We start from the raw sequence: 16,911 nt of genomic DNA, 5'->3' as shown, positions 1-16,911 counted from the left end.
TCTAAGTCAAGGATATAGGTAACTCTCCTTTTGTAATATCTCGTGATTGATTGATTGATTGTGGTAATAACATCTCTGGTGGTGCAATAACCTAGGTTCAAAATAGACTATACTGCCACCTCAATATAAAAACTTAATGGTAGGATTTGACTGTGTTTATGATGTTCTTATATAGGCAGAGTACTGTACTGAGGCGCCTTTTACCGAGCATGTATAGTTTAATTTACCACCGGCTGCAACACGACACTTAGCGTGTGCGTAATTCATGCCATCAGACCGAATCATTCCTTGTGGTAATGATCGGTGTTTTTTATTTAATTTTTTTTTACTTTATGTAAGAGCAAAGGAGAGCTAGTTTGTATGGTGAAGTCTCTTTGTAACGAACCCTCGATATAATGGACTTTCCTCTCCGTATAGTCCATTAAATAGAGGTCTCACATCTAACGGACCCTCGATATAATGGACTTTCCTCTCCACATAGTCCATTAAATAGAGGTTTCACATCTAACGGACCCTCGATATAATGGACTTTCCTCTCCACATAGTCCGCTAAATAGAGGTTTCGCTGTACTCAGGATTGGGTGTTAGTCATGGGGGCGGGAGGAGGAGGTAATTTTTGTAATTATCAGACATCCAGGGTTGTACTGTACTGTACTGTCTTCTGTATTTTCATCAAGACCATTTTGTATTAGAGAAGCTCTGGACCATTACCCGCTAAGAGTCATATATCGCTGAAACCTGCTATGTGTGGCATTGTATTCCCCCCCTCCCCCCCCCCAACCTCTCATCTTTCCCCTGGGTAAGTCAGAGAGCCAATTGGGAACCTATACATGAGGGTGAAAGTCCTCTGAAAAGACTATTGTATATCATTCCTACCTGAGCATTTTCCTCCAATTTTTCTCCATTTTGGCACTTATTGGATTATGGTTCGGAGCATCTCATACGTGCACACACACTATTTGTAATGCTGCATCTATCAAATCTCTCTCTGTCTCTCTCTCTCTCTCTCAAAAAAAAGAGAGAGAGAGACATTTCTGCATTTTGTTCACACTAGCGCAGGTGATGAATGTATTGTAGTTTTTAGTTCCGCATCACATTTTTTCTGTTGGTCTTTCTCCGCAGCTTCTAGGAGTGTACCACAATACCTGTAAAGGTCTCACAGCGCATCTATGTAAATGTTCAAGAGGAATGCAGAATGATGAGGAGCGCCCCATAGTAAACAAAGTACAATTATATCCTCCGCCTGTAGCTTAAATTGATTTATTTTTTTGTGTGGTTCATTACTGCTATTGGATGCATGATGTAAATTATTTTATTTTTATATTTTTTTTTTACTAACCCTGTAATTATTGTTTTGGTATTTTGTACTTTTATTATTATTATTTTTTTGCTTTTCTCTGCACTTGATTATCTCGAGCTATGGTATTGTTAAGAAATGTGCCACTTCCCTCCCTCCCCCCCTGTGTATGAGGGCTGTGGACGTTTTGCTGGTTGGGTGTGTAACGTGACTGACATTGGGTGGGGGGTTAAATCATTTGGACATTTTGGGACATTGCTATGTAAAGGGAGACATGTATGGTGTGGTGATGGGGATAAGCATTCGGACATCTTAGGACATTGTTGTGTAAGGGGACATTATTGGCGCTGTTACAGGGATAAGCAATTGGACATCTCGGGAAATTATTGTTTAAGGGGACCTGGATGGTGTGAGAGGACGCAAATGACAATAAACGAAGAGTATTGACTTTATTCTTGTCTCTCTTGTTTCTGGCCATTTTGTACGATAGAGAAAGACTGACAGTACAGTACTGTGGACTGAGAATAAAGACCTCGGGTGATCTGACCAAAACAAGGGGGTGGGTGAGTTGCCTTCTTGTACACTTTGCCGGGAGACTTATTGAGTCGCTCGGATGAAACGGTGACGAATAGGCCAAAATCGTTTGTTTACATAATCGTAGTTAAAGATTCATGGACGTATCCTTAAGCTAGACTAAATTGACTATCTTTTGACGGCTGTTTCGTCAAAATCGTGCAGTGGGTTACGGACATAAGCAAAAGATAAATTCCACCGAACTTTAACTGCGATCTTGGAAAATTATTCTGGCTTGTTGGTCACCGTTTCCCCCGAGGGCCTCATGCGGTTATACTATCGGGTGAGCTTACGGACAGTAGAGCTAACTAACCTCCACTGAACTAGGAACCTGCTATAGGGGGTGGTATTAACTAGCCGCTGTATGCTAAAAAAACTAAAAAAAAAAACAATAGCTCGACAGCACTTACATGTACGCTCTGCATCTTGCTAGGAGAAGGCTTGTCTGCTTCAGTAAAATATACATGTCATTGTGTGGTTACCAAAACTTAAAATACATTCTAGTTCATTATTATTTTCCCTTCAACATCTGTTCATGATTTTATGCTTCTGTGAGATTCTTGCATCACTTTTTTTTTTTTTTGACAATTTCTAGGAACAATTTTCATGGTGTCTATTGTGTTATAATTATTTTATCTCTGTAGTGAACTGTAACATAGAGCTTAACTGTTTGTGATTCAATATTTTAATTACCGTAAAAAAAAAATTGCCATGTGATTGATAATGGTTTAACTCTTTGATGGCGATGGTTTAACTCTGAGGATAGTGATTTAACTCTATTGGGATTATGGTTTAACTTTCTGAGGACAGTGGTTTAACTTTGAGGATGATATTTTAACTTTAAATATGATGGTTTAACTCTCGAGGACAGTATAGTAGTTTAACTTTTTGATGATGATGATAGTTTAACTTACTGATGATGATGATGATGAGGATGATGATTTAACCCTTTGAATATGATGAATTTTAACCCTTTTAGTGCAATTCTTTAGTTCTCTTGTCCTCAAAAACTTCAACACAAATATACAAGCACAGCACCTTACCACCACCAGAGTAAAAGTTATCATTGAGCCTCGAGAAGTAACCCAATGTGGAGACAGACGGCCAGACGTTAGCATCTATTACGTTCTCGACCCAACATGATAGAATTTGTGTTCTGTAGGAAGACGTCTTGGGTTTTGGAATAGAAATTAGGGGTAGGGTATTCTGAAACTGACTCTGGCATTAAGGTGTAGGGTATTCTGAAACTGACTCTGGTGTTAAGGGGTAGGGTATTATGAAACTGACTCTGGTGTTAAGGGGTAGGGTATTCTGAAACTGACTCTGGTGTTAAGGGGTAGGGTATTCTGAAACTGACTCTGGCATTAAGGGGTAGGGTATTCTGCAACTGACTCTGGTGTTAAGGGGTAGGGTATTCTGAAACTGACTCTGGTGTTAAGGGGTAGGGTATTCTGAAACTGACTCTGGCATTAAGGGGTAGGGTATTCTGAAACTGACTCTGGCATTAGAGGTTAGGGTATTCACAAACTGGCTCTGGTGTTAAGGGGTGGGTATTCTATGAAACTGACTCTGGTGTTAAGAGGTAGGAGTATTCTGAAACTGACTCTGGCATTTAGGGGTAGGGTATTCTGAAACTGACTCTGGCATTAAGGGGTAGGGTATTCTGAAACTGACTCTGGTGTTAAGGGGTAGGGTATTCTGAAACTGACTCTGGTGTTAAGGGGTAGGGTATTCTGAAACTGACTCTGGTGTTAAGGGGTAGGGTATTCTGAAACTGAATCTGGTGTTAAGGGGTAGGGTATTCTGAAACTGACTCTGGTGTTAAGGGGTAGGGTATTCTGAAACTGACTCTGGTGTTAAGGGGTACTGTATTCTGAAACTGACTCTGGTGTTAAGGGGTAGGGTATTCTGAAACTGACTCTGGTGTTAAGGGGTAGGGTATTCTGAAACTGACTCTGGTGTTAAGGGGTAGGGTATTCTGAAACTGACTCTGGCATTAAGGGGTAGGGTATTCTGAAACTGACTCTGGCATTAAGGGGTAGGGTATTCTGAAACTGACTCTGGTGTTAAGGGGTAGGGTATTCTGAAACTGACTCTGGTGTTAAGGGGTAGGGTATTCTGAAACTGACTCTGGTGTTAAGGGGTAGAAACGACCTGGTGTTGAGGGTATTTGAACTGACCTGGTTAAGAAACGACTTGGTGTTAGGAGGATCGAACGACCTGGTGTTAAGTAGGGTATTCAACACGAGGGGTAGGGTATTATGAAACTGACTCTGGTGTTAAGGTAGGATTCCGAAACCGACTCTGGTGTTGGGGTAGGGTATTCTAAACTGACCTGTGTTAAGGGTACTGTATTCTGAAACTGACTCTGGTGTTAAGGGTAGGGTATTCTGAAACTGACTCTGGTGTTAAGGGGTAGGGTATTCTGAAACCGACTCTGGTGTTAAGGGTAGGGTATTCTGAAACTGGCTCTGGTGTTAAGGTGTAGGGTATTCTGGAAACTGACTCTGGTGTTAAGGGTAGGGTATTCTGAAACTGACTCTGGTGTTAGGTAGGTATTCTGAAACTGACTCTGGTGTTAAGGGTAGGGTATTCTGGAAACTGACTCTGGTGTTAAGGGTAGGTATTATGAAACTGACTCTGTGTTAGGGGTAGGATTCTGAAACGACTCTGGTGTTAGGGGTACTGTATTCTGAAACTGACTTGTGTTAAGGGGTAGGGTATTATGAAACTGACTCTGGTGTTAAGGGGTAGGGTATTCTGAAACTGACTCTGGTGTTAAGGGGTAGGGTATTATGAAACTGACTCTGGTGTTAAGGGGTAGGTATTCTGAAACTGACCTGTGTTAAGGGGTAGGGTATTCTGAAACTGACTCTGGTGTTATGTAGGTATTACAAACTGACTCTGGTGTTAAGGGTAGGGTATTCTGAAACTGACTCTGGTGTTAAGGGGTAGGGTATTATGAAACTGACCTGGTGTTAAGGGTAGGGTATTCTGAAACTGACTCTGTGTTAAGGGGTAGGGTATTCTGAAACCGACTCTGGTGTTAAGGGTAGTATTATGAACCGACCCTGGTGTTAAGGGTAGGGTATTCGAAACTGACTCTTGTGTTAAGGGTAGGGTATTCTGAAACCGACTCTGGCAATAGTAGGTATTCTGAAACTGACTCTGGTGTTAAGGGGTAGGGTATTCTGAAACTGACTCTGGTGTTAAGGGGTAGGTATTCTGAAACTGACTCTGTGTTAAGGGGTAGGGTATTCTGAAACTGACCTGGTGTTAAGGGGTAGGGGTATTATGAAACTGACTCTGGTGTTAAGGGTAGGGTATTCTGAAACTGACTCTGGTGTTAAGGGTAGGGTATTCTGAAACTGACTCTGGTGTTAAGGGTAGGGTATTATGAAACCGACTCTGGTGTTAAGGGTAGGGTATTCTGAAACTGACTCTGGTGTTAAGGGGTAGGGTATTATGAAACTGACTCTGGTGTTAAGGGGTAGGGTATTCTGAACCGACTCTGGTGTTAAGGGTAGGGTATTCCTGAAACTGACTCTGGTGTTAAGGGTAGGGTATTATGAAACTGACTCTGGTGTTAAGGGTAGGGTATTCTGAAACTGACTCTGGTGTTAAGGGTATATTCTGAAACTGACTCTGCATTAAGGGGTAGGGTATTCTGAAACTGACTCTGGTGTTAAGGGTAGGTATTCTGAAACTGACTCTGGCACATTTTGGAATGGGAAAAAATCAGTGATCCTACTTTTCATCCTTTTCACACAAACTTTTTTCAGATGACCTGTTTCTCCTTGTGCCGCCATTACTGAGATATATAATAGAAAATAAAACACTTGGGTGCCAAATCGGAAGTTCAATTTAATTGCCACTATTTTGGCGTATAATCAACTAAAATAAACATACTTTCGACTAACTTTCATTTCGAGAAGTTGCATTTAATGATCGTTTAAAGATTCAGAACACCGAAATTACATCAACTTACAACTATCAAGCGGTTTAATTGACTTGTCTATTGCCAAACCTTAAGCTCCAATTTTTCCGTCATTTCTCGTGATAAACGATTACTGGACTTATTTCCTCTGAGAAGATTAGAGTCGAGTTGTTTGTGTCTTCGTTGTAATCTGATTAGGAATACAACCTTATATTTAGACATTACTCTCATTTATAAATTATACAGATTATTATTATTATTATTATTATTATTATTTGTTTATTTTTCCATTCAAGAAATAATATGGGTTAATATTTTTGTTTATTTCCGCGGCGATGAATTAATTACGTCCGTTATTTTGTTATTGGTTGAGACAGTGATTAATTGAGAGACAGTGATTGATTGAGTGAATGAGAGAGAGGGAGAGAGAGAGAGAGAGACTAATCTCTACCCCTCTGACACATTATATCTTAGGACAATATTAAAAACAAAACCAATTCTCATTCTATATTGTTTTAGTATTGATTTATATTGTGTGGTTTATATTTAAAGGGAAAATAATATGAACAAAAGATGCACTGATTTGTGTGTGTGTGTGTGTGTGAGAGTTGATGACCAGTTGACCCCCCCTTCCACTCAGCTTGTGACTTCCTCTCTCCCCAGCCTTTGACTTCCCTCCACCAGCTCTTGACTTCCCTTCAGCTTTTGACCCCCTCCCAGCTTTGACTTCCCTCCTCCCGCATGCTTTTGACTTCCTCCCCAACTCTGCATTCAAGTCCTCAGCTCTCATCTCTCTCTCCCACAACTTTTGACTTCCACCCTTAAATGTCTTGACTTCTCCCCAGCACTTGACTTCCTCCCAACCCCAAGAGAAAGGTTTGACCATAATACCTTAAGTACAAAATCTATATTTAACAGGTTCTTATGTTAATGTTTAGTTAAATTATTTCTTTAATCAGTTAATATTAACCAAAGTAAGAGTAGCAGATTGTGGCCATGTTGAAGTAGGTTGTTGTGGCCATGTTGAAGCAGGTTGTGGCCATGTTGAAGTAGCAGGTTGTGGCCATGCGTTGAAGTAGCAGTGTAGGCCATGTTGAAGTAGGTTGTTGTGGCCATGTTGAAGTAGGTTGTTGTGGCCATGTTGAAGTAGGTTGTGGCCATGTTGAAGTAGCAGGTTGTGGTCATGTTGAAGTTGGTTGTTGTGGCCATGTTGAAGTAGGTTGGCCTTGGAATAACAGGTTGTGGCCATTTTGATTACGACTTTGTGGCCATGTTGATATAATTTGTCATAACATTGTTGGTGTCGTTTAGTAATTTATTCCCCATTGTAGTTTGTTTGCTCGTTAGTTAAAATCCTCTTCTAATTGACCAGTTAAGTCCTCTCCTAATGGGCTACAAACCTAACCTAACCTAACCTAACCCAACCATTGACATCCATTAGAATTGTCTCAGACATAATGGGTTGTTTTAGGTGTAAGATCTGTCACACCAAATGCCAATTGAAGGTTAAAGCTTATCCTAGTCTGGACACAGTAACCTTATCCTAGTCTGGACACACTAAGCTTATCCTAGTCTGGACACACTAAGCTTATCCTAATCTGGACACTATCGGTTAAATCTTATCCCCTAGACACTTACCAATGAAAAAAATAATACATTATTGGTTAAAGCTTTCCTGTGGTTGAGGTTAAAGTACTAGAGTCGATTACTTGAGTTTCTCCTTGTTGGCATTAACCCTCCTCACTACACACACACCAGTGAAAACAATCGCTCTATTGGTTAAGGCTTCTCAGTGACGGAATAACCCCATTGGTGATCGAGAATCTTACCAAGGGGCGAGAATTAACCTACTTTGTGGTTAATGCTAAGAATCGAGTCATTATTCCTATGACTCCTAGACATGGGGGAATGACCCTATGGTAATATCCAAATTAGTCTACTTTCCATAGGTTTGGTTAGGTCAGGTGAGGTCAGGTCAGGTCAGGTCAGATCATCATTAACTGACAGTAGACATTTTGGTATTTAATATGTGACATCTTAAGAGTACCGACACATGATGGGAATAAGCTGACCCCATGACCCTCATAATCTGACCCCTGCTGTTGCTTAATGGCGTCGTAATGAAGGTCGTTAATGTCGAGACAAGAATTTGTATAGTGAAACCTCCTTATTACGAACTTCTCTGTAGTATATAGATTTGGTTAGATTTTTTAATATCTAACGGACCCTCGATATAATGAACTTTCAGCGCTGTTAGTTCGTTAGATGGGGATTTCACCTCTAACGGACCCTCGATATAATGGACTTTCAGCGCTGTTAGTTCATTAGATGGGGATTTCACCTCTAACGGATCCTTGATATAATGGACTTTCAGCGCTGTTAGTTCGTTAGATGGGGATTTCACCTCTAACGGACCCTCGATATAATGAACTTTAAGCGCTGTTAGTTCGTTAGATGGGGGTTTCACCTCTAATGGACCCTCGATAAAATGGACTTTCAGCGCTGTTAGTTTGTTAGATGGGGATTTCACCTCTAACGGATCCTTGATATAATGGACTTTCAGCGCTGTTAGTTCGTTAGATGGGGGTTTCACCTCTAACGGACCCTCGATATAATGAACTTTCAGCGCTGTTAGTTTGTTAGATGGGGATTTCACCTCTAACGGATCCTTGATATAATGGACTTTCAGCGCTGTTAGTTCGTTAGATGGGGGTTTCACCTCTAACGGACCCTCGATATAATGAACTTTCAGCGCTGTTAGTTCGTTAGATGGGGATTTCACCTCTAACGGACCATTAATATAACAGACTTAACCTCTCCATATAGTTAATTAAATAAAGGTTTCACCGTATTAACCATTGAAGATAAAAAAAAAAATCCAGAATTAATAACAAAAAATAAATAAAAAAACTCTCAATGAAATGTAATAATCAATTGGTCTAACGTAATTCCACGATGTTTCTCAGTTTCACGCAGAGTACAACAGGAAGAATGACGAATACGTGCATCACCGCGTCGTGCAGGCTTTCGAGACGTCGCAGCTCATTCGTTTCTGTCAGAAGGCCGGAAGTGTCCTCATATTTGCCGGGGACTTCAACTGCACGCCCACGGACTTTGCCTACAGGATAGTCAAGTTTTACGGCAACCTGGTCGACACTTATACCGAGAGCCCTGTTAAGGTGAGTCATTATAGTCATTGTACTGTCTGGTGAGTCATTGTTACTGTCAGGTGAGTCATTATAGTTATTGTACTGTCAGGTGAGTCATTGTTACTGTCAGGTGAGTCATTATAGTCATTGTACTGTCAGGTGAGTCATTGTACTGTCAGGTGAGTCATTGTACTGTCAGGTGAGTCATTGTACTGTCAGGTGAGTTTTGCCCTCTCCTACTGTCCAGAGACTTGTATACTGTCTGTCACTGTCTGTCACTGTCTGTCACTGTCTGTCACACTATGAAAACTAAACACCTGTAGAGTGAAACCTCCATATAATGAACTTCTGTCTTATATTCTAACAGACCCTCGATATAATGGACTTTTCATCTCTATGGTTCATTAAATGGGGGTTTCAGATCTAATGGACCCTCAATATAATGGACTTTTCACCTCTGTATGGTTCATTAAATGGGGGTTTCAGATCTAATGGACCCTCAATATAATGGACTTTTCACCTCTATATGGTTCATTAAATGGGGGTTTCAGATCTAATGGACCCTTGATATAATGGACTCTCTCCATATGGTCCATTAAATAAAGGTTTCACTACTGTATTTCTATGACTACAGGTTAAGCAATAAAGTAACTTAGATTGTGGATCTGGTAAAGAAATTCTCTGATGTGTGGTGTAGTTGTGATGGTGTGGTGTAGTGGTGATGGTGTGGTGTAGTGGTGATGGTGTGGTGGTGATGGTGTGGTGTAGTGGTGATGGTGTGGTGGTGATGGTGTGGTTTAGTGGTGATGGTGTGGTGTTTATATAAGATAAATTAGTTTTATTACCTGGGATATGTATAGAATTAATATAAACTACTTGTATTACCTGGGATATACATAAGAATAGCTTCAAACTGTTTATATATATTCAATAACATCCTTTAACGAAAACTAAATCACCTTCTATAGACGCCAGGATCCAACGGGGAAACCAACGAGACGCCGTCAAATAGCTACACTAACGTTAAGGCGCTTATAGATAACCCCAGCGGCAACAGGATCGACTACGTGTTCTACCAAGCGTCTGCAAGTCACAAGGTAAGCGAGGCCGCAGGGAGAAGCGTCGTCTTGTCGTGGCTTTTTATTACGTGATGACTCGAGGGTAGGAATGTCTCTCTCTCTCTCTCTCATATTAGCTAACTATCGCAGGGTTTGTTAGGTTAAGATATGTTAAGTTGGGTTAGGATATATTAAATTAGGTTAGGATATGTCACATTGGGTTTGATTAGATTAGGTCTGTTAAGTTAGTTTAGATTAGGTTATGGTATGTTAGGTTAGGTTATGTTAAGTTAGTTTAGATTAGGTTATGGTAGACAGTCCATTTTATTAACCCCCTTGTGTACTGAGTCCCCTTCTGAGCTGAGTAAAATAGTCTGACGTTACCCATACAATATAGTGGCGTCCCCATAATGAAGTGGTTAACTGATGTAACTAACAATAAGACTATTTCTGTTCACAATGACAAATATCACCACCCAACCCATCCAAACTCAGTATAGATGATCGTTTGCTCTGTCTCTCAGGTTAAAACCAAAGTGTGTGACCAGCCTTGGCCTCAAAAGGTTCCACAAAAGGACTTCAGTTTCTCTGACCACGAGGCTGTCCGCACGATTCTCACAGTCACCCCGGCCAAAGGTGAGTTACTTGAGGAGCGCCTGTCTGTCTGTCTGTCTATGTGCAGGTGTGGTAAACTTTCTAAAATGCGCTACAGGTGTTTTTAGTTAAGTTATGTATATGTTAATGTGTATGAATGTATGTCTGTGTATGAATCATTAATGTGAATGAATGTACAGTGCGTCCCCTACTGATGAACGCCTGCAGATACCAACGAGGTTAAACTTGAAATTTACAGCATTTTATTTACCTGATGACTTATTTTTTACTTTCATTTATACTGTATTTTGTCATTCTATTATTTTGTCTTAAAGTAAGTGATTTTAGATGTATATAATAACTTAGGCTCTGATATAGTGGGATTTTAAACACTGTTCTCTAAGTACTGTATTCACATAGCTGGTGTTCACACTTACGTACGAATCCGACTTAACGTCCTCAGGAATATAACCCGGGGACCCCCTGTATTGTGTGTATGAATGATTGAATGTGAATTGATTTATGAATGTAGTATTTTAGTGTATGAATGTAGTTAGGTATTTAAATGCTATTACTGTAGTTCATTTGTACTCCTATTCGAAACTATATGACTCACAAACGAGACATCATAGCGCCATCTATGAGTAAACAAGTAGATCAGAGTCTCATTCTAGCAGTTCAGAGTCTCAGGCATGTATGGTAACTTTAGCTCATGACTGTACACATCTATACATACATCACAATATGCTCAGACTCGACTCAATATATAACCTACTTCAATATATAACCTAACCGAACCTTTTCATTATTATGTTGAGTTATGTTAAGTTGGGCTTCATTATGACAGGAATGTTGGGTTAAATAGTACAGATTAACCTCCATATAACGGACTTTTCGTGCTGTATCGTTCGTTAGATGGAGGTTTCATATCTAATGGACCCTTGATATAATGGACGTTCATCTCAATATTATCCGTTAGATGGACAGTTCAGGTATGCAAACAATGTACCTAGACAGTTCAGGTATACAAACAACGTACCTAGACAGTTCTGGTATACAAACAATGTACCTAGACAGTACAGGTACACAGTGATAAACATTAAGGTGATGTGACATAAACGTGCATGATATTCTGACGAGTTTCTCTCACTTACAGACGACGAAAACACAGAGACAATCACCGAAGTCCAGGCGCAGACCGACGCCCTCCTGGAAAGTTCGGCGGTGTGCGAACAGGGGATGAAGAAGGTGGCTGTCAGTCGCAGGTTTTATCTCATGCTGTCGGTCCTCCTGACGGTGTTACAGCTGGGATACCTGGTCGTGCTGTCGCTGGATATCTCCCCTTGGTTACGTGTCGGCCTGGGTATACTGTCATTAGTATCGATGTCATTCCTGTTGTATTTCCTCTTCATGGGGACGGTGTTTTACCACGTAGAGTTCAACGGCGTGAAAGCAACTAAACTAGCGATTAAACGTCACCTGGAAATGTTAACGGAGAAAAACGCCCAGATTTTCGAAGAGGAGCGGAAAAGGTCGTTATCCTTAATTAAGTGACTAAAAGTTTCAGTGTTGGGAGGCGTGATGACCCCCCCACAGTGATATAATACTGAGCTCAAAAAAATAGTTGGTTAGTCGTAGTGAATCATAGTTAATAAATAAAACAATAAATCTTCCCCGCAGATAGCACGCGTGACAATAATATCGTGATAAGAGTTTGTTTACTCTCTTTCTTTATCTCGAATTATTTTTTGGTCTACGGAACACGGCTGCCCAAGAGTCGCACCCAATTGGGATTTTAATTAATATGAGGAAAAATCATAACGTCAAATGTGATACAAATATGAAATATAATGTAATAAGGAAAAATTATATTAAATGTACGATTTTTCGATCCTCAGCTCCATAACAACTCTCTATTGATCACAAGCTTTAGTATCACCACGCTACTGACCGATAATTCTGACATTTATTAGAATTTTCCGTATATAAATTTTGTCGATTTTATTTTTGTAATACGTTTGTCGTGGATTATTAATTAAAATACCTCGGTGATATACAGGGTAGTTACTAACGCCACAAACGAGGCTATTTGTTATTTAGGCCTCCAAGGATCACCTGAAGACCCCCCCCCTCCCCCGAGCTTAACCAACCTTAAGTTTAACCCCTAAATGCTCACCTGAAGATTAGTTCCCTAAATGCTCACCTGAAGATTAGTTCCCTAAATGCTCACCTGAAGATTAGTTCCCTAAATGCTCACCTGAAGATTAGTTCCCCAAATGCTCACCTGAAGATTAGTTCCCTAAATGCTCACCTGAAGATTAGTTCCCTAAATGCTCACCTGAAGATTAGTTCCCCAAATGCTCACCTGAAGATTAGTTCCCCAAATGCTCACCTGAAGATGAGTTCCCCAAATGCTCACCTGAAGATTAGTTCTCCAAATGCTCACATGAAGATTAGTTCCCCAAATGCTCACCTGAATTCCACGCCCCCCCCAAAAGTATCAAAGGGTGAGGAACTAATCATCAGGTGATCACTAGGACTAAAAATCCCCAATGGCCTCGTTCGTGGGCCTTAACTACCCCAACGAGGGTCGACTACAGTACGGGCCAGCCTGTATTATGGTGATTTTTATATGTATGCATCACTAGCTTCGTTAGATCTCAGACTACAGTATATTTTGTACCTCCGCCGAGCTTTCCTTCCTTCCATCCCGACATTGGTAAAACTGTGATGGCTATTCTAGTTCATTATAATGTAAATACTGTATTGTATTGTACTCTATTTTTCTAGTGTCTAGTATTAAGATTCTCTCTCTCTCTCTCTCTCTCTTTTGACTTTTGGGTAAACGTCTCACCCTGGTGGTTTACTTACGTTGGTATAAAGAGAAAAAAGACAACCGACAATAATCCTATTTTGTCCAGTTATTATACAAACATAAGGTAGAGCAGATTGTTCTATGTTGGAGAATTACCACGAATGCCGAGCTATTTATTCTTATTTGTCTATTATTATTTTTTAAAAGATAACCATGATGATTTGAAACGGCCAAACATAACCTAATAAATTCTAACCTAGGAACGTTTGGTTAGGTTAGGTAATGTGTGGTTGGTTCGTTTTGTCCGAGAGTTAAATTGTATTAGCGGTGCTGTTCGTGTTACTCCTCCAGCATTTTTTTTATGTGTCCTGTCCGTGTTACTTATCCAACATGGTTTATATGTCCTGTCCGTGTTACTTATCCAACATGGTTTATATGTCCTGTCCGTGTTATTCCTCCAACATGGTTTATATGTCTTGTGGAATTATACATAGTCGAGCAACAACATAAGGTATTAATGCGTACAATCTGATGAAAGGAATAATTTTTTTTTCTTCCCCGCTCGTAATTTCTGTCACGCGACATCCCAGGGCAAAAGGAATCGAAAACAATAGATACTAGACCCCCCATTCACGATCTTATGACAAACGAAGGTGAAGTTTACGTCGTTTATTGTTCCGACTTCCAGTGCCATCGTGAGAAAATACGCGACGAGCGAAAAAGCGAGAGACATTACCACCAATCAGAAAGAAGAATTGTAGACATTTCCACCAATCAAAAAGAAGAACTGTAGACATTTCCACCAATCAGAAAGAAGAATTGTAGACATTTCCACCAATCAAAAAGAAGAACTGTAGACATTTCCACCAATCAGAAAGAAGAACTGTAGACATTTCCACCAATCAAAAAGAAGAATTGTAGACATTTCCACCAATCAAAAAGAAGAACTGTATTGTATTCAGAATTGATTTATTGCTCTGTTGTGTGTGTGTGATCGCGGGTCTTTATTAAGTATTACTGTTAATGGGTTGTTGGGGTGTAATGGGGAGTAATGGGGTGTTGTAGGTCGTGTGTGGTGCAGATTTAGGCGTTTGTTAGAGCCTTTCAAGTACAGTTTATGGATCACCTGAAGAATCACCATCCCAGCTTATTTCACCTGATGATTAACCACCCTAACCTAATCTAGCATAACACTAACCTCATCCAACCCAACCCATACTAACCTAACCTCATCCAACCCAACCCATACTAACCTAACCTCATCCCCTACAAATGGCATTATGGTCGTTAATCTTCAGGTGTAATGAGCTGGGGCGATGATTCTTCAGGTGATATATATGGATATTTTTTAGGGCAATTATGTGTAAGACCTTCATGAAAATTAATACAGTTAATTTTATTGAAGAGTTACATGGAAATTAATGACACTTAATTTTATGGATGGATTATATAGAATTAAATTGGACATATTTCCGGGTGATTTAATATGAGTTTTAAACGGTGAGGGTTTTTAATCAAGGAATTTTTTTCTGTGTGTGTGTGTGTGTGGGGGGGGGGGGAACATATGACACACACACAGAGATAGACATATGTACATACACACACACACACATGCACTGAGAAACACACATACTGACACTCACAGAAACATGCACACACAGACACATGCACACACAGACACATGCACTCTCTCACACATGCACTCTCTCTCACACACACTCACACACAGACACATGCACACTCTCTCACACACACTCACACACAGACCCATGCACACACAGACACACGCACTCTCTCACACACACACTCACACACGACTCGGATAGTTATCATTTGTTTCCTGGCTTGAATAACCAAAATAACCCACAATAAAGTCAAATAAACCAAAAATAGACCAGATTAAACCAACATAAACTAAATTAAAGGAGAATAAACCCAATTAAACCTAAATTAAACCAAGATAAACTACAATAAATCGACGTAAACCAAACAATCACATCTGAATTAGTTACTATAGCCCACATTAAGAGGTGGTACTTTGAGCATTTAACCTGCATCTGTATTTTGAAGATTAGCTTCTGTCATCATCCTGGAATCATTGTAGAATCATTGTCATCATCCTGGGATCATTGTCATCATCCTGGAATCATTGTAGAATCATTGTCATCATCCTGGAATCATTGTAGAATCATTATCATCATCCTGGAATCATTGTAGAATCATTATCATCATCCTGGAATCATTGTAGAATCATTATCATCATCCTGGAATCATTGTAGAATCATTGTCATCATCCCAATAGTTTGTTTATTAGTTCGGACTTCATCAGACAAGACCCTATTTAATGTGGGTTCAGATACAGATTTAAATCTTCGTTTTATCGTCAGTATTCCCAACGATCGTTTCAGGAGTTTTGGGACGTTATTAATCATCGTCCGGGGGTAATTGTTATGGACCGATCTCGTCTCATCACATTATATCACGTATGGGTTAGATACGTCAGATTACTTCACCTGATGATTAAACTCCCTAATGCTAACTTAACCTAACCAAAAACCTAATGTAATCTAACTTAACCTAACCAAAAATCTAACGTAATTTAACCTAACCTAATCAAAAACTTAACGTAATTTAACCTAACTTAACCAAAAACCTAACATAATCTAACTTAACCTAACCAAAAACCTAACATAATTTAACCTAACCTAACCAAAAATCTAACAATCCAACCTAACCTTCAGTGTAAGACAATGCTACAAGCGCAGGTGTTTGGTCATCGTTAGAGTCAGTATTACGAGCACAATTTTTCAATCGTCGCAAAAAAACGTGATGAGGTTTGACCATACGATTAGCCTCGGTCTTAATATTTTCTCCACGGAGTAAACATTATTAAACCATATGGCTTATTTTGTGCTACATGTTTTAATTCATGGCTAAAGTAGTTGTTTAAGCCATATGTCTTTTGGTTTCCTATGTGGTTTAGTGTGAGGACCAGACAGCTTAATTCACCTGATTAAAAGACCCTAATGTTAATCTAATCTTACATCACTTAGTCTAACCTGAACCTAAATTAATCTATCTAAACTTAAACCAACTAAACTTAATCTATTACTGAAACATTAAACTTCCTTGTACGGGACTTTACTCTGCATATAGTTCGTTAGATGGAGGTTTCACATCTAACGGACCCTCGATATAATGAATTTCCCCTCCATATTGTTCGTTAAATGGAGGTTTCATCCTAACGGACCCTCGATATAATGAATTTCCCTCCATATAGTTCGTTAGATGGAGGTTTCACATCTAACGGACCCTCGATATAATGAATTTCCCCTCCATATTGTTCGTTAAATGGAGGTTTTGCCGTATAAATAACAAGTAGATTGATGTGGAATTTCTGAATCATAAGTCGAGTTCTTTGTACAGGACAGATTGGCTAGTCCACCTACTAGCTCAATAGAAATCTTGAATCATGCACCGAGCCCTTC

General features: G+C 39.8%; 1 protein-coding gene across 5 annotated transcripts in view; it reads left to right on the top strand.

Annotated features, from left to right (window-relative positions):
- LOC121867791 (putative neutral sphingomyelinase) overlaps positions 1–12,875 on the top strand; it is a 44,201-nt gene extending 31,326 nt beyond the window's left edge. For 4 of the 5 annotated variants that reach the window (XM_042367902.1, XM_042367904.1, XM_042367901.1 and 1 more), the window contains exons 5-9: positions 1,123–1,224; positions 8,774–8,986; positions 9,925–10,053; positions 10,539–10,650; positions 11,765–12,875. In XM_042367902.1, coding sequence (XP_042223836.1) covers positions 1,123–1,224; positions 8,774–8,986; positions 9,925–10,053; positions 10,539–10,650; positions 11,765–12,162 — 954 coding nt within the window. In that variant the 3' untranslated portion in view covers positions 12,163–12,875. The remainder of the gene's footprint in view (positions 1–1,122; positions 1,225–8,773; positions 8,987–9,924; positions 10,054–10,538; positions 10,651–11,764) is intronic. The other variant, XM_042367905.1, reaches the window with a different exon arrangement.
- The last annotated feature ends 4,036 nt before the right edge of the window (positions 12,876–16,911 follow it).

Source organism: Homarus americanus, unplaced genomic scaffold (genome assembly GCF_018991925.1).
Source record: "Homarus americanus isolate GMGI-L3 unplaced genomic scaffold, GMGI_Hamer_2.0 scaffold46583, whole genome shotgun sequence".
Lineage (NCBI taxonomy): Eukaryota > Metazoa > Arthropoda > Malacostraca > Decapoda > Nephropidae > Homarus > Homarus americanus.
Note: the sequence above shows the minus strand (reverse complement) of the source record. Positions and strands in the feature narration are given on the sequence as shown.